The 16,932-nt window shown below is 41.0% G+C and overlaps 1 protein-coding gene across 1 annotated transcript; it reads right to left on the bottom strand.

Moving 5' to 3' along the window:
* Positions 1–11,649: 11,649 nt before the first annotated feature.
* LOC306849066 (uncharacterized protein) lies at positions 11,650–15,934 on the bottom strand. The gene is made up of 11 exons (XM_079383927.1): positions 15,781–15,934; positions 15,201–15,698; positions 14,974–15,102; positions 14,731–14,853; positions 14,380–14,615; positions 13,578–13,721; positions 13,225–13,439; positions 12,829–13,096; positions 12,585–12,745; positions 12,140–12,378; positions 11,650–12,038 (listed from the first exon to the last, which is right to left on the bottom strand). The coding sequence occupies exons 1-11, from the start codon at positions 15,782–15,784 to the stop codon at positions 11,773–11,775; spliced, it is 2,283 nt and encodes a 760-aa protein (XP_079240053.1). The 5' UTR covers positions 15,785–15,934; the 3' UTR covers positions 11,650–11,772.
* Positions 15,935–16,932: the final 998 nt, after the last annotated feature.

Raw genomic sequence — 16,932 nt, 5'->3', positions numbered from 1 at the left:
AATGAAATAAATCTAAATATATGTAATTATTAAAGATGTCACCGTGTCCATTCTAACAAAGAAGTATTTTATGTTTATTTTCTCTGATTGCTCTCAGGAGCATCCTGTAAAGTTCCACTTCATCTTTTACAACCCTGGGCAGGAACAATCCCATCATGCATGTGTTGGCATACGGTAGACGCATCCACGCTGCTCTGGTTGGTAGAAGTGAATACTGGGTTCCCAATCGATTCGGTCACTCTACATTGCTATGGGAAATATCTTTTCCTCAAATACTACTGAAGCCTTATTGAATCACGCCAGTGAAACTGGCCAATGGTGTTCAAGCGCGCGAAATATGAGCGGGAATCCCACTCTATATAAGGCAGTGCTTGTACGTCATCCATTCAGAATCTTTTCCTTCAGCCAACCTTCTACAAGAAGCAAGAAGCCTGTCAAGAAAGAAGTACTCACCGTGATCTACACGCTACAGCGGACACGCCTTCTCTTCCCCTGCTGTATTCCGGTGAGCTTCGGAATCAAGGATGACTCGCGATTGCCTCTCCTGTGTGGAGCCAATCGAATCTTCTGATGGCCACAAATCGTGCGTCTTCTGCCAGGGCCCCCAAGCGCCGCCCACGCAGAGGCGGCGCTTGGGGGGTCGGACTGCCTCGACTCCGGAGATATGAGTCTCCGGACTCTCAGGCTCCGTGTGGCCATCGTCCAAGTGGATGCAGCTGACCAAGTGGGGTATGTCAAACTCCCCCCGCCCCCCGTGGAAGCAGCCGTCACTGCCCATCTCTGTCCTTCATCCGCGGCGAACTGGAAAGCGAGAAACAACGCGTCTCTCCCCTCTAAACCTTGCCGCGTCACTGCAAACCTCGCCGGCACTGCACGTGATCAGGCCAAGTTGCTCAAGTCTCTGGATGAGGACGGGCCGGACCCTGAAGAGTTCAAAGAGCTCCGACGCGCCACGTATCTGGCCCTCATAGTGATGAAGGTGACAGCGCAAATGATCGGCTGCAATTTGGGGAATCTTGTGGTGCTAGATCGTCACCTGTGGCTTACTCTGAAGAGTTAAAGGATTCAGAGAAAACAACCCATCTGGACGCTCGAAGTCGAAGGCCATTAGCCACTTCCTGCCAAAGCGCGCCGGCACAAAACCTCTTGCGCGTTCCCGCTCCTCCTCACCCCCACCGCGTGGGAAGACCACACACCTCTTCTGCTGCTGTTTGGCGTGAACATGAGCCGGCGGTGAGGTCAAGACAACCGTGGCCGAAGCGCCATCAGGGCTCAAAGGGCCAGTGACCCCGCACTGACAGAAACGGCAGGCCACAGGCACTGGAATCAAAGCCGCATTCCTGATGCTGTCTCTCTCGGAGGAAAGCTGCACCCAGCCCCAAAGACGAGCCACTGAAGAAGTCCGCTGTGTGTGCTGACCACTCATCAGCTGAACTCAGTCAATATGCAAGCGCATCTGTCGGAGGAGCACTCACAAAAACTGACAGCTCTCTCGCAGTCTTCAAATTAGGGCATTCTCCCCCGCTAAAATGCCTTCAGAGGATGCTCGGCCAGATGGCTGCTGCCTCGACAGTGTGCAATCTAGGGCTCCTACATATGCAACCGCTTCAGCTCTGGCTAAAGAGCCGGGTGCCACAGAATGCATGGCACGCGACTGTTTGCATACGCTGACCCTTTGGCACAATATGACTCTGTATCGCCGGGGTGTTCGTATTGGCCAAGTGATCAGGAGAAAGAATGTTACGACAGATGCAGCGAGCACGGGCTGGGGAGCCGTATGCAATGGCAGACCAGCTTTCGGGACATGGCCAGAAACGGAGAAGTCGTGGTACATTAACTGTTTGGAGCTCCATGCTGTACACCTAGCGCTCGAGAGCTTTCTACCAGACATTATTCAACGTCACGTTCTCATCAGGACGGACAGCATGACAGTGGTAGCGTTTATAAATCACCAAGGCGGTGTGAACTCGCGACCACTGCAGCAGCTAGCAAGAGACCTCCTTCTGTGGGCAGATCGACATCTCCTCTCCATCCGGGCAGTACATGTCCCCGGACGCCTGAACTACGGCGCGGACTTACTGTCGAGGAGCAAGATAATCCACAGAGAGTGGAGATTACACCCTCTGACAGTCAATATGATTTGGAGTGTACTCGGCAGGGTGGAGGTGGATCTCTTCGCATCAGCCGAGAACACTCACTGCCCGCTGTTTTATTCACTGACACACTCTCCCCTGGGAGTGGATGCACTAGCTCACAGCTGGCCGAAAGTACGCAAGTATGCCTTTCCTCCAGTGAAACTTCTGCCTCGCATGCTTTGCAAAATCAGAGAGGAAAAGAAATCTGTTCTGTTAGTGGCACCGAAATGGCCAAATCAGCCATGGTTCCTAGAACTGGTGGAGATGCTGGTGGCAGAAATGACCTGATCATACAATTTTGAAAAAAAGGCTGAACCCTCCTCGCCCTTCTACTCTACCCACTTGGGACTTGGCGCTTGTGCTTGATGCTCTCACGGGACCCCCGTTCGAGCCCATACAATCAGCGAGCTTGCGAGTGCTCTCTCTCAAGACAGCGCTCCTGCTCGCGCTGGCCTCTGTTAAGCGAGTTGGAGACCCGCAGGCGCTTTCAATTGACGACTCGTGTATTGAATTCGTACCAGGTGATTGCAGACTCCCCTTGAAGCCTAGAAAAGGTTATGTGCCTAAGTGCTTTCGACATTTAAAGCACAGGTCATAACACTATCTGCTTTCCACCCCGAAACACCGATTAATATACTCCTGCTGTGCCCTGTACGTGCGGTGCGCACATATATCGAGCGATCTAGACAGTTCAGACTCTCGGAGCAGCTATTTGTATGTTTTGGTAGGCACACAAAAAGCCTGTCTGTGTCCAAGCAAAGGCTGTCACACTGGATTGTCGACACAATTGCTTTAGCTTACAGCTCTAAGGCCGTGGAATGTCCTATAGAGGTTCTGGCCCACTCAATCCGCTGACTCGTGTCCTCCTGGGCCTGGGCAAATGGCATGTCTATTCAGGACATTTGTATGGTGGCAGGCTGGTCGTCACCCAGCACTTTCGCAAGGTGTTATAACCTAGATGTGTCACGCAGCGCACGCGCCTACTCAGCCTCAGCTATGATCTGATCTGAGATGTGTATCAGTGGTTTCGACTAGGTCATATACACCCTGTATTGACGCAACACCAATTCAATGCTGTCAGTTTATCACAGTGTTATTATATAGTTCACCACGTCTTTTAGGACTTGATCACCAACATACTCTGCTTATTGAGCACCAGTACGGCCGTTGCACCATAACACATGATTTCATTGAAATTAAACAATTTCAACTAATCTAGATGTGAAAGCACCGAAGCTGAACTGACGGCTGAAGGTCTGGAATAGATGTCCGCTTTCATTTGTTCAAGGCCCACCCATGAGGCCATTTGACCGACATGTCAAACAACCAATTATAGTTTGTTTCGTTTAGCGTCACGTTTCGGGGCGTGGAAATGTCGCCACAATGGGTGGTGGATAAGACACATGCCTTTGGTGTGAGAGACCCGGGTTCGAATCCACTGTGAGACACCAATGTGTCCCTGAGCAAGACACTTAACCCCTAGTTGCTCCAGAGGCGTGCGACCTCTGACATATATAGCAATTGTAAGTCGCTTTGGATAAAAGCGTCAGCTAAATGAATAAATGTACAAATGTACAAATGTACAATAACAAACCAGTGTGTGAAACTCTCTGACGTATTTTAAAGATTCTATGCGCGAACTTTAAATATTTCACATACTTTTGAAAATCCAGCATTTAGTTGACCCTGATAAGCGTTCGTCGTCATATTTGTAAACACTTTCTTCTTTCATGAGGGGGTTTGGTGCCACGGCATCTTTGTTACCCGGCTGACCGAAAATAATGCGACACTCGCGTCTCCCGGAAATCTGGTTTAATTCAGCCAGTCAGATGACATTCCTGAAGTGTATCCAGAAAAGTGTGCCATATGCATCAGCCGTTTAGCCAACGTTCCATGGGCCTGACGTCTGAGGCTGAGACTACTGCCCCCCCCCTGACTTTTACATGGTTTCGACTAGGTCCTGTAGACCTGAGCTATGTTTAACAAGAGTGCCAATGTCATTGCCGCTCTCATTACGGCTCCGAATGTGAAACTTGACATACTTAGTCGAGCCAGGCTGCATTGCTGTGACATGGCAGGATTTTATACGTTCCCATAGCAACGTAGAGTGACCGAATCGATAGGGAACGCTCTCGGTTACTCACGTAACCTTGGTTCCCTGAGATGAGGGACTGAGACATTGCTCTTATTGCCGTGGCACCTAGCTCAGGATCTTAGAATGCCAAGTTGCTTCAGTCAAAGATTCTGAATGGATGACGTACAAGCACTGCCTTATATAGAGTGGGATTCCCGCTCATATTTTGCGTGTTTGAACGCCATTGGCCAGTTTCACTGGCGTGATTCAATAAGGCTTCAGTAGTTTTTGAGGAAAAGGTATTTACCATAGCAATGTCTCATTCCCTCATTTCAGGGAACCGAGGTTACGAGAGTAACCGAGAGCGATTCTGGGAGAACCCAAGTGGTGGGACTTCATCTGCTCCGGTTATGAAAGCCAAAATTTCCCCAAAATATATATAAATATAAAATATATATAAATGCATCATCATCATCATTCATTTGAGTCCTGGGCCATGAAGCCACAGACCACGCAATCAGCTTCCCCGGCAACTCATACTTGTGTTCCTCTAATGGTGCGTTCACACCAGACGTGAATGAAGCGTTAAGCGCGAGTGATTTACATGTTAAGTCAATGCAAAGACGCGATTAGACATCCTGTGGCGCGATTTGCGTGAATGAGGCGGCACGAATAACGCGATTCGCACGAATGACGCGGCGTGAATTGAGCGCTTCGGCCGTTTGACGCGCGTAAAGCATGATTCGCGCAAGTTGAAAAATCGGAACTTTGGCGGATATTCGCGCTGCGTTAACCAATCAGGAGCTTGCTCTAGTAGTGACGTGATTACTATCGGAGGCAGAAATCTGAAACAACAATAGAGGACAAAATCATTGTCGCTGTATGTGGATACCCGGAGCTGTACCATAGACCAAACATTACCTGTTAGATTTACCCAAAACGAATTATATCTTATGTGTATCCACTACAGAGACATCAGAGCCAGCGGCAAATGTCAGAAGGACTAGCCGAGGTTATGCTCGTCTCTTCGGGATACATGAGCACGAGCGCCCGGTGATCGCCTGGAGCTCACGGCTCCGAAATCGGCTAAGCACATTTTCAAATAGGCGCTGTTTTTATAAATAAACCGCAGATTTTAGTTTTAAACAACTACATTCTCGGCTGAAATACACGTGTCCAGTATTTCCATAGCACATAAAGTGCAACTACCCTCTCAACAAAATCCATGTCATTTCGCAACAAGACTGGAGTCGCCTGGCAAAAGCCCCTCGCATGACGCAAATTCGCATCTGTTGTGAAGTGAATTTCACGCGCAAATGAAGCGAGTAAACTCAAAATGTTCACGTGTCCAACTACGCGTGAATAGCGCGATTTATTTGGTGTGAACGCACTGTAAGGCAGGGGTAGGCAAGTAAGTTTGGCTTCGGGCCAAAAAACAATTTTGCCACTAGGTGGCAGGCCAGAACATAGTCAAAGGATAATTTAAGAAATTAATTGATGACAAATGCAACTAGAATTGCCTGTGACTTTTGTAACTGGTAGTGAGCTGTTACTCTGTGTTAAATCCTGTATGAGGACAGTCATAAACAAAAAGCCACGTTTGTGTGGCGGTGTCCGGCAGAGTATATGAGCGGAGTGGAGCACCAACAATTTCCCCTCCGCGCTCCGAGCATTTAATAATCACTCCGCTCCGGGTTCACCATTTCCCACTCCGCACTCACTGATATCAGAAACACCGCTCCGCTCCGCATCTAAAGTATTTCAGTATGTTTGAAATATCACAGTTCTGTTCATCACTTATTAAAAAATAAAATAAAAGGAGAGTTTCGAAGTGACTTATTGGAACACTAGTGCGCAAACATTTTTCTTACCATGTCCACATGACTAATAACATGGTTGTCAGCATTATAATAGCTGCTTTTTGCTGTGCAAATTTTGTTTATGATGAAAATAACTACGTTTTCGTCAGTTATTTTACCTATGGACCGATGCATTTCTTACAGATTTCTGCTCATTCGAAATGAGATACAGATGAAGTGGCACTGTAAGATTGCATTTGTTTGAATATTGAGAGAGCGATTGCGTGTGAACAAGTGTTGTAGTACTTGTTTAAATCATGCTTTCAGCTGAAAATATTCAGTATCTAGACTAGAAAGAACGAACAAATTCCTTGAGAACTATAACTTACCGCTCATGTCCATTGCCGTCATCATATAGTCCCATTCTCTCTGATTTGAGTGATCCTTCTCTATCAAGCTAGCTAAATATTAACATGTGAATTCTTGCTAAATATGCAGTTATAAACAACAGATGTCACACAAAACTGTGACCTTATGCATGCTTCATGTTTGAGAACTGTTGTTTTACTTCTTGTAAAAGAATATTTATTCTTGTTTGTAAGAGGAATACCTGAAAAACTCTCTCCGTGGACCTCCACAGTCAAGGGCTTCCTCACCAACAAATGTCACGAGAGGGATTTTGGTCCAAGGGAAATTAGATTTGGAAACAGAATCTTTAGCCCTCTGCAGCACCTTGTTACGAGAAACCAATACTGAAACTCTCTGAGCAAAGAGCTAAAGTCCATCCTGTTGAAGAGAAGTAAATAATGTCTTGTGCTGCCTTTCTAGATAAAGGTGTATGTAAATTTGTGTGTATTTCTTATATACAATATAATACACATGTAAAATAATATGTAAGATTATCATAATAAATATTATTACCATTTAAGAGTTTCGGCTTGATCCTGAAAGAAAACTGCTGGTTTAATTCAGCCGGGGCTTCTGAACAGGTGGATGAGAACGTGATTGTGAGAAATCATTTGCTTTCACAAATGAAGATAGTGAGTTTGTGGTCTTCTGTGAAAACCAGTAGCCTATAGTTTAACTGTATAGTATTGTCAAGTAATTGTCAACTAGCAGGTTGAGGTGCAAAAAAGTGCCTTAATTTATCTCATTGATAACTGAATTGGCTTAGAGCTTCTTAATCAAGTGCACAGTTACTGCAGGTCAAGGACGAGTCTGTCAGTAAAACTACTGTGGAGGCGTGAGTCAATGAATGGAAGCCTTCTAATTCTTCTGTCATTATAATGTAATAATGTTTTCATTTCACTTTGTAGATGTGAATGACGTTGTGAAATATGCCTTTATTACTGCCCATAAAAGATAGGCTAGGCTGTATTTTCTGTAAAGCTTATCTGCATCATAAATGAAGAGCATAAAGTAAATGCGTTTAAATCATAGAGCATAAATGTGGGGAAAGATGCTCTGGTTTAATATATGTTGCCAGCGAAAAAAATAAAAATAAAGTGAATAATTTCATGTTAAACGCATGTTAATGCATGTTTCATGTTAATTTCATGTTCTTAAAAAAAAAGAAGTCCATTATAAGGAAACAGCTTAACGTACCTTAACAACGACTGGGGAAAACCAAATTTCTGTCAAATTTTACTTATGATAAACACTTTATGCTGTCAAAAGAACAAGCTCTCATTCATCGTATAAAGTGAATAATATCACGTTAAGCGTTTTCTCGCCCATAGAAGTCCGTTATAAGAAACCGTTTAACGTGAATGCATCGACAAACTGAGAACATTTTGTTCAGTTTAATTTTGTAATAAGCATGAAAGTAAAGACAGGTCAATTTTCTCCAGTCTCGGCTCATTATCTCTAATGATGACGTCCTCCCGCAGAGCACTAGTCATAGGCTATGTTAATGATCTACTCGAGCCACGCAAACAGGGTCTTCGCTTATCAATACATACATAAAACACGTGCATACACATCTAAAAATTACTCGCATATACATGTATACTATTGGATGTTCAATATATATATATATATATATGAAATACACATGCACACTAATATGAAATCCATACCAATACATATTATGTTAGTAATGAATGCATACTTGTGAATAACTTGCATATAAACTTGACGCACACATACACCTATAGACTCTCGCTAATACATATAAAGACGATCCGTGCATATACACCCACAACAACATACATATAAACTCGCTGCACGCAGACACACCTATACATACTCGCATATAAACTTGATCCATGCATATACACCTATAAACACTCGCACATACATATAAACTCAATACGCGCATACACACCCATAAAACACTCGCGCAAACATACAAAATAAAATTCACAAACATACAATTCTGATTGTGAAGTGATTTCATATCTGGATGTGCCTGAACTTTTCAGTGGAAACAGAAGGCATGTCAGTGTAAAAGGAAGCAGCGGCACTTCCGGCGGGACATTTGAATATGCTTAACGTGGCTTAATGCATTAAAACAGTGTTTTTTAACAGACCAAACTAAATAAACACATTATTAATAAAGCATACCATGTATAGACAAGCAGATGAGTCCAGAACTTTGACTGACATTTTAGGAAAGCTTGGAATGGACTCAACAAAATAAAAATACAGTTTACAGTTGACAGGGAAAAGGGAATTGTGAACAACTCTTACCTATTTTTGTATTTCAACTGATAACATATCAATATGCATGGAATACCCAGAAGACATTTGCCTAAATATACAACCTGAGCAGACTGCTATACAGCAACCCACAATGCATTGCGCTTCTGACCTTCCAATCTTGATGAATGAACCGAATGTCGAATTATCAGTCACATATTACTGATATATTAACACATATTAACATCTAAATTTAACCATTTTTGCACTTATTTTCAGTCAATCAGTAATACACTTAAAAATCTCTAAAATAACCACTACTCTAAAAAAAGTAGTATAATGCTGTTTTTGCAGAAAGGTTTATCACTAAATACTTATAAAAAGTGTCAGCTTACATGAAACTGAGACTGCAGGAATGTGCAGAAAACAGATTTCCACAGAAATTGAATTCTTGCCTTGCCTTCTCCACCAAAGGATGTCAAAAAGTGTATAATTATCAGCTTTTAACACCTTTACAAAAGTTTTGTGCAAATCCAAGTTCTGCTACTTCTTTACTTCTTTACTTTGAGATTTGTCTTCTGAAGAACTTGTAAAAGCTTTCTGCAAACATATGGCAGTGTGTGCGACAGCAAAAACTAAACATTCCAGAACTTTACAAAACTAAAAATACCCATAGAAAGCCCAGATGAATAGATAGTGCTAGGATTAAGAAACAAGTTACTGTCACGTGTAAACAAGAATGACATTGTTTGACCACAAACGTCCCTTTACTCCTAAGTTAATGTAATACTACATATGATTATAATATGAAGCCCCAAAGTGAACAGAGAGGCTGGTTTCACTTGATTCGATAACATCTCTTTCTGTTAAATGTCTAAATACAAAGCCAAGTTCAGGTTGAGACAAGTTCAGCAGCTTGATTTTCCTGCTGATGACAGACTTGCAGTTGTTTTTAAGCATTGACAGTCCTAGATTGATCTTTGTATATGGCATCTGCCAGTGGTGAAACAGTACAGCAGGACATGAAATAGTATCTGCACATATTGGCCATACTGGCATTAGGACACATTACTTTACATTTGTAATGTTTTTTTATTACACACTTTCATTATTCATGCTTTTGTCTTCATGCGCTTAATAGAGGATTGTCAATAGGTCTCTAATAGGAAGATTGTTGATCTCTGACATCATGGCGGTCATCTATTGCCCTCTACAGAGAAAACCAGATTAAAGCAACTCAAACAGTAAAACCCAGCTGGGGAATTTTGTAATTTAATGCTAGTTTTTCTTTATAAAAACCTAAAAGTTGCTGGAAGAGGTTTCCTATTTGTTATGGAATTTCCCCAACTTGGGATTTGAGCTGATTAAAAGCAATTTATTAAAATGTTAAATTAATATAAAATTGAAATAATACATCTTTTTTTTTCCTGCATGTCAAGTGACCATTCAACAATATCAGAGAACCATGAACATGCAAATGAGTTGATAAATTATTATTAATGAATTAATAATGATTCATTATTATATTAATATAAAATCTTAGTGGGGTATGTCAAGAAAAGTCGGTGGGGTTTGGCTGACTAAAAAAAACGTTTGGGAATCCTTGCATTATAGAAACTATTTCTAATTTTTTATATTTATTATTATTATTATTTTATGTTATTGTATTTTTACTTTAAGGTGTACTTTTTTTCTAATATATATGTTTCTAATATATAATTTTTCATTAAAACTAATAAATTTCATCTTTTTTTTTAATATAACGGTCATATATTTCAATACGACCTTCACTAAAATTACCATGTTTGTTATTATTATTATTATTATTATCATTATTGTTAAGTTTTTTTTCTAACATGTAAACCTTTTTTATACCCCATAGAAAAATGAAAAAAACATACACCATGCTTGTGCCAAGAAATTAAGGAATTTATGCATGAACCTAGACATAATCAATAGCTCAGTGCAAACAGTAATTGTAAAACCCTTTTTGTCCTGGACAGAATATCAAACAGTCACACAATGTTAAACAGACCCGGGACCCGAAGTAATAGATTGGGACCCAACCCGACCCGGAACCGGACCCGGCTGACCATTTAAAATATAGACCCGAACCCCTACGGGTCCCGGGTCCTCGGGTCCTCCGTGAAGACCTCTACTGGATGTGGATGGCAGTGGATAGAAACCATCCTCCGCGGCTCTACCATTGGACAAACATAACATCAACTTGGATCACGTGTGCCACGTAAACCAATCACATTACAGCCTTGACAGTCAATCGTGGATTGTGGATACCATAGAAAAGATTGTAATGATGATGTAATTCTATCCATCTCAAAATTGTCCGCCTTAGTGACATCTCTAACAAAACAGGTCGTAAATTCTATATATAGTTCACTCCAAAATAAATATTTTAATGGAAAACACATTGAAGATTTGCAGACAATAAGCCGTTTCCAGTTTATTCTGCGTGCTGAAGCATTCTTTGACAAGCAGCGAAACCAAACCACAGCTCCGAAAACAATGTTATTGCAGGTTTGCCAGGTAAAAGTTGTTTACAGAATAATGATTGATAGGCCCTATTCTCTTCAGTCTGCAAACAGTCGGAAATGTAACACGTGACTAGAATGCAGTCAACTAAAAGAAAGTTACCAGGAGAATAGAACGTTTATTAAGGAAGGAAATTCAGGAAAGTATGTTTTGATGTGATCGGCTATTTAGCAGCTCCACGGAACATTGTTTTGTTTTACTTGAAATATTTTAAAGACCTACGGTTGTATTATGCCTATATTGCTTTCTTTGTATGAAACCATCATTATTCGCTCCTCCCCAACCAAACCAGAGAAACACTGAGTTTCTTTCAGTTTATTCAAGACATGACTGACAGTTGTATGAAAATAGTAATTATATATATATATATATATATATATATATATATATATATATATATATATATATATATATATATATATATATATATAAAATTTATTTTTATTTTTTTATAATATACAGTAAGTGTGTACGTGCTTTCTTCTTAAGTAATGAAATAAATAATGGAATAAAGCTTATATGCATAATTATTATGGATGGGACTGTGTACACTACAATAAATAATTATATACGTTTATGTTCTCCCAAAAACAGCTGAGTCTCTGATTGCTCTCAGGAGCATCCTGTAAAGTTCCACTTCATCTTTTACAACCCTGGGCAGGAACAATCCCATCATGCATGTGTTGGCATACGGTAGACGGCATCCACGCTGCTCTGGTTGGTAGAAGTGAATGCTGGGCTTCTGGGAGAACCCGAGTGGTGGGACTTCATCTGCTCCAGTTATGAAAGCCAAAATCTCCTCAAAATGCAACTCGTTTTGTGGAGCTTTTGGTTTTTTATCTGTTGAGGGAAAATTCCAAGCTCAAGTAGAAACGAATTGACAATTTCAAGCACAATGCTGCACAATTATTCACAGTTCATTTAATAACTAGGAAACTTACCTTCAATCATCTTAAGTACCAGTTCCCAGTAGTGTATAGTCTCTTTCTCAGCCTCCCTCTTCTTGGTCCCTGATTTACTCCAGTGGATTTGGAACAGGTCTCTAAATGTGCTTCTGGTAAGGGGCTCATGCATGTTGGTAAAGATGGGCAAAAACTCAACCCAGTGAGTTCTTACCATATCCCAGAACTGTCCATAAGCATTCAGTCCCTTTGTAAACTGATTAATCATATTTGATGTTCTGCAAAAATTAACACAGGCTGTTAAATGTCCATTTTTGTACTTAAGCAACACAACACATTACTAAATATTAACTCAATCAATCAGACTATCTAGAGGACCAGTACTAACAGTCAAATGAGTGTTACTTTGATAAAAACATAGTAACTTTAAATTAAATGAGTGATTATCAAATCAATAAGAAACATTTCAGTTATATAGAAGTACCTTAGATATATGTAGTGTCGAACTGCAAAGGAGTAAATCTTTGGCACATCTTGGATGGAGATTTCACGTCTGTATATTCCAGGGAAACCACATTCACAGATCCAGTCACCCTGCTCTGTCTGCAGCCTCTGGAGATCTGCCGTCGTTTTGCATGATGAAATCTAAACGCAAAATAAAATGATTAGAGATCTTTCAGTTAAAGAAGGGCAAAGATCAATGAATTGATGAAGAAATGGATAGAAACCTTTTGTAGTTTGTCTTGAATGTCAGCATCTGGTATTAGGTGCCAGTCAAAGTCTACCAGTTGACATTCCTGGGTGCACATCAGCTGGTACAGGCAGGGGTCAAGAGACTTGAGTCCTGGCCCGCCATGAGCCACAGACCACGCAATGAGCTTCCCCGCCAACTCATACTTGTGTTCCTCCAAGGCCATCTGGTCATAGGTGAAGAACAAGTGTCCAGGCTGCCCCTCAAAGATGCCCATCGAGCTCTGCACCTCCATTATCAGGATTCTGAGGCAGGGGTAAAGGAGAAACAACAGATGTCACACAAAACTGTGACCTTATGCATGCTTCATGTTTGAGAACTGTTGTTTTACTTCTTGTAAAAGAATATTTATTCTTGCTTGTAAGAGTAATACCTGAAAAACTCTCTCCGTGGACCTCCACAGTCAAGGGCTTCCTCACCAACAAATGTCACGAGAGGGATTTTGGTCCAAGGGAAATTAGAGTTGGAAACAGAATCTTTAGCCCTCTGCAGCACCTTGTTACGAGAAACCAATACTGAAACGTGCTCGCTGCCACTGAGATGCGTGCGCTGGAACTCTCTGAGCAAAGAGCTAAAGTCCATGTCCTCCTGTTGAAGAGAAGTAAATAATGTCTTGTGCTCCCTTTCTGCAATGTCAGTGTTATTTAAGGTGTACGTAAATTTGTGTACATTTCTTATGTATATAATAATCTAAAATAATATGTAAGATTATCATAAAACTATTACCATTGAAGAGTTTCGGCTTGAATCTGAAAGAAAACTGCTGGTTGAAGTCAACCGGTGCCTCTGTTGTGCAGGAACAGGTGGTGGAGAACGTGATTGTGTGAAAGCATTTGCATTCATGACTGATGATAATGTGTGCGTGATCATCTGTGATAAAGAAATAGCACAGTTTAATTGTTTGGAATTGTCAAGTAAATGTCAACTAGCAGGTTGAGCTGGAAAATTAGTGCCTTCAAAGAACAGCAGTGTTTGAAGGGATAGTTCAGCCAAAAATGAAAATTACTCACCCTCATGTCGTTCCAAACCCGCAAGACCGTCATTATCTTCAGAACACAAATGTAGATATTTTTGATGAAATCCGAGAGCAACGGGAATACTTTTTGTGTTCAAAGAAAACAAAAATAATGACTTTGTTCAACAATTTCTGCTCTTCCGTGTTCGCCGTGCGTTCAGGACAGTACCACGACGCATGCGTGTTCATTCCCCTGCTAGCAAACAAGACACAGCCAGTGCATCCAGGCTCTACGTCAGATCGCCCAGCTCCTGCGTCAGCAGCACCACACGCATGCTTTGAACATGGTAGTTGCATTGCTTGTCTATGCAGAGTCAGAAAGCTCTCAGATTTCATAAAAAATTGGAGTCATCTTTATTTGTGTTCCGAAGATGCATGAAGGTGCATGAAGGTCTCACGAGTTTGTAACAACATAATTAATGACAGAATTTTCATTTTTGGGTGAACGATCTTTTACAATCTTCTATTTACAAACTGATTAAATTAAAAGTAAATAAGAATTTTCTACTATACCTCATTTAGAACAATGTCTGTCTGAGGAACTATATAAAGTATGTTGTCAGCCAGCTTTTTCATTTTCTTCAGAGTGTTTGCATGTAATCTGCAAAGTCGTCCATGCTTATCAGCCTTCGCAAAATGGAAACCAATCACATCCAGGTTGACCAAAGGATATCTGGAGCAAATGAACTGATTCAGCTCTTGCCAAGTCCAGTGTAGGTCTACCCCTCTTTCCTCCTGAACAGGTATGCCTAGAATGCGAACAGAGAAAGCACAAGATTCAGAACTGGTTATGAGTTACGAGTACTATAGAGAACTGTCAATGCTGTTGATGTATTTTAAGCTGAAAGGGGCCTGATAATGTACCTAAACCAGCTCTTGTGAGTTCTGAACATTCTCGAGGGCTTGGGATGGTCGTCTGGTTGGCATACTGTACAAGAAAGAGACTCGCTTTCCAGTAAGATGATGTTTTCTGGACCTTTCTGGTTTCTAAGTACAAAGGAATCAAGGTCAATGATATCCGTACACTAGGTACTAAAACTACAAAGGTGAATGTTGTTTGCTGGATGATTCATGTTTGATCTCAGTGTCTTAAGAAAACAATATCACCTGTTTTATGGTTATAGCTATGCTCTTCCTCTGATGTTTGTCGCTCAAGCGCTCTCGCTAGCCAGTTGATACTAGACATAGTGTCTACAGGACAAACCGGGCATGATGTTCGACTGCCCCTCCTTGATCCTACAGCACATTCAACATTTTTACAAAAGATTTCATATATTTAAACAGATTCAAGTAGCAGTTCTGACAATTGACATGAGTTATTTTCTCACACTTACTCAGAAGGCGGACGGCGCTTGTGCTCCCGTACAGATCAATGAAAACCCACAGCGGATTATTCAGGTTCAGTCCTTCTGCTTCGAGGTAATATCGCTCCCCACCTATCTCTTGAACAATAACCATGCCTGCATAGTTTATCCAGAACTGGAGCTGTACACCACACCTACACAAGTCCTCAGGCACCGGCACAACACAGTATCCCTGTGTGTCCCTGAGGTCTGGTACTGAGGCAGGTGGTAAACTGTTTCTCTGTGGGCAGATGTTGGTGAAACCCACATGAAGAGCTCCATCCCACGACGAGGTACGGTCCTCTATACGTATACACAGCTTTTCATCCACCTTTACAGTGCGGCTGAGAAATGCCAAACCGTTCAAAAAGGACGAGGTGTCTCTGGATGCAAGTTGTCCTTTTTGGCTGAGGGTCACGTATTGGCCTGTCAGGTCCCCACTGAAAGTCATCGGACCCAGACATCGACTGCCACACATGCGATCGTGCTCTAAAATGATACAAATTAATCAGACAGTCTGAAAAACCAATAAACCTACAGTATATAGAGACACTTTTTGTGTTGTACTCACTCATTGCTGGTTTGTCTTTGCTTCATGAAATGGCCCTGATGTTCAAGATGGTAAATACAACTAAAACCGAAGTGTGTTACTCCCGCTTTTTATCGTCCAAGTATTTCTGAGAGCAGAGCACAAAAGCCTGTTTGACTAGTTGCCTTGGCTGAATGAAGTTCAAAGAAAAAGGGGACGAGCTTATGTGCAGGTGGAGCAGAGTGAGGGAAATTACTGGCTGATATTTTTGGATTTTCCATTCAATGAATTATATTACAAGTTTTTAATCGCATGCTAAGCCAATCCTGATTCAAATGAAGTGTGTCTTTGTGTTCAAGTTTCTTTTTCTAAGAAATGTGCTCCCTGAGAAATTAAGCGGAGTATGAGAATCTCATAAAAACCATCATCACAGCACATTTTACTCCCAAATGAAACGATATTATATTTAACTTATTCTTACAGTTTTGTGGACATTCACGAAAAAAAAAAAAGGTGGATATAATTACACATAAATTTGAAAGGTCACACAACATTTGTCCACTGGATTGACAAAAATCATTTCAGTTTTAAAAAGTGTTTTCTTAGCATTACATTACATCAACCATTAATGCACATATTAATTTTTATTTGAGTTATGAGTACCCCAGAAATTTTTAATAAATATTTTAATAATTAGGTATGACATTTGCATGTTTGCAGTTCATGGTCATATGAACTGCATGGTCATAATGGTCATATGACATGAATGGTAAACAAATAAAATATTTACATTTTTTAGTAAGTGTTTTATTTAGATTTATGTTATTTTATAACTTGTCTATGAAATGTAGACAGACATGCATATTAGCATAAATCTCCACCTTTTAAAGGAAACAGGCACGTCTGCTTCTGACTGTTGACATGACAGGAAAGCACCTGGTTTCTTGTTAAATGTAAAGAAAATGCACCACAATGTGTAACCTCAGGGATGATGAAATGTATGGCTGTAACACAGCACTATAATCAACATGGTCATTTTTTTGTAAATGCATTTCTTATAGCAGTAAAGCTTTATTTAAATTTCATATATGACTAAAACCACATGATGTTTGTTATATTAATGTCATATTATTTGTTTAATATTGTTTGGGATTTTTTAAACTTTCACATAATGAACAACGGTCTAAAGAATTT

The sequence above is a fragment of the Barbus barbus genome, assembly GCF_936440315.1.
Source record: "Barbus barbus genome assembly, chromosome: 29".
NCBI lineage: Eukaryota > Metazoa > Chordata > Actinopteri > Cypriniformes > Cyprinidae > Barbus > Barbus barbus.
This window is presented reverse-complemented; position numbering and strand designations above follow the sequence as displayed.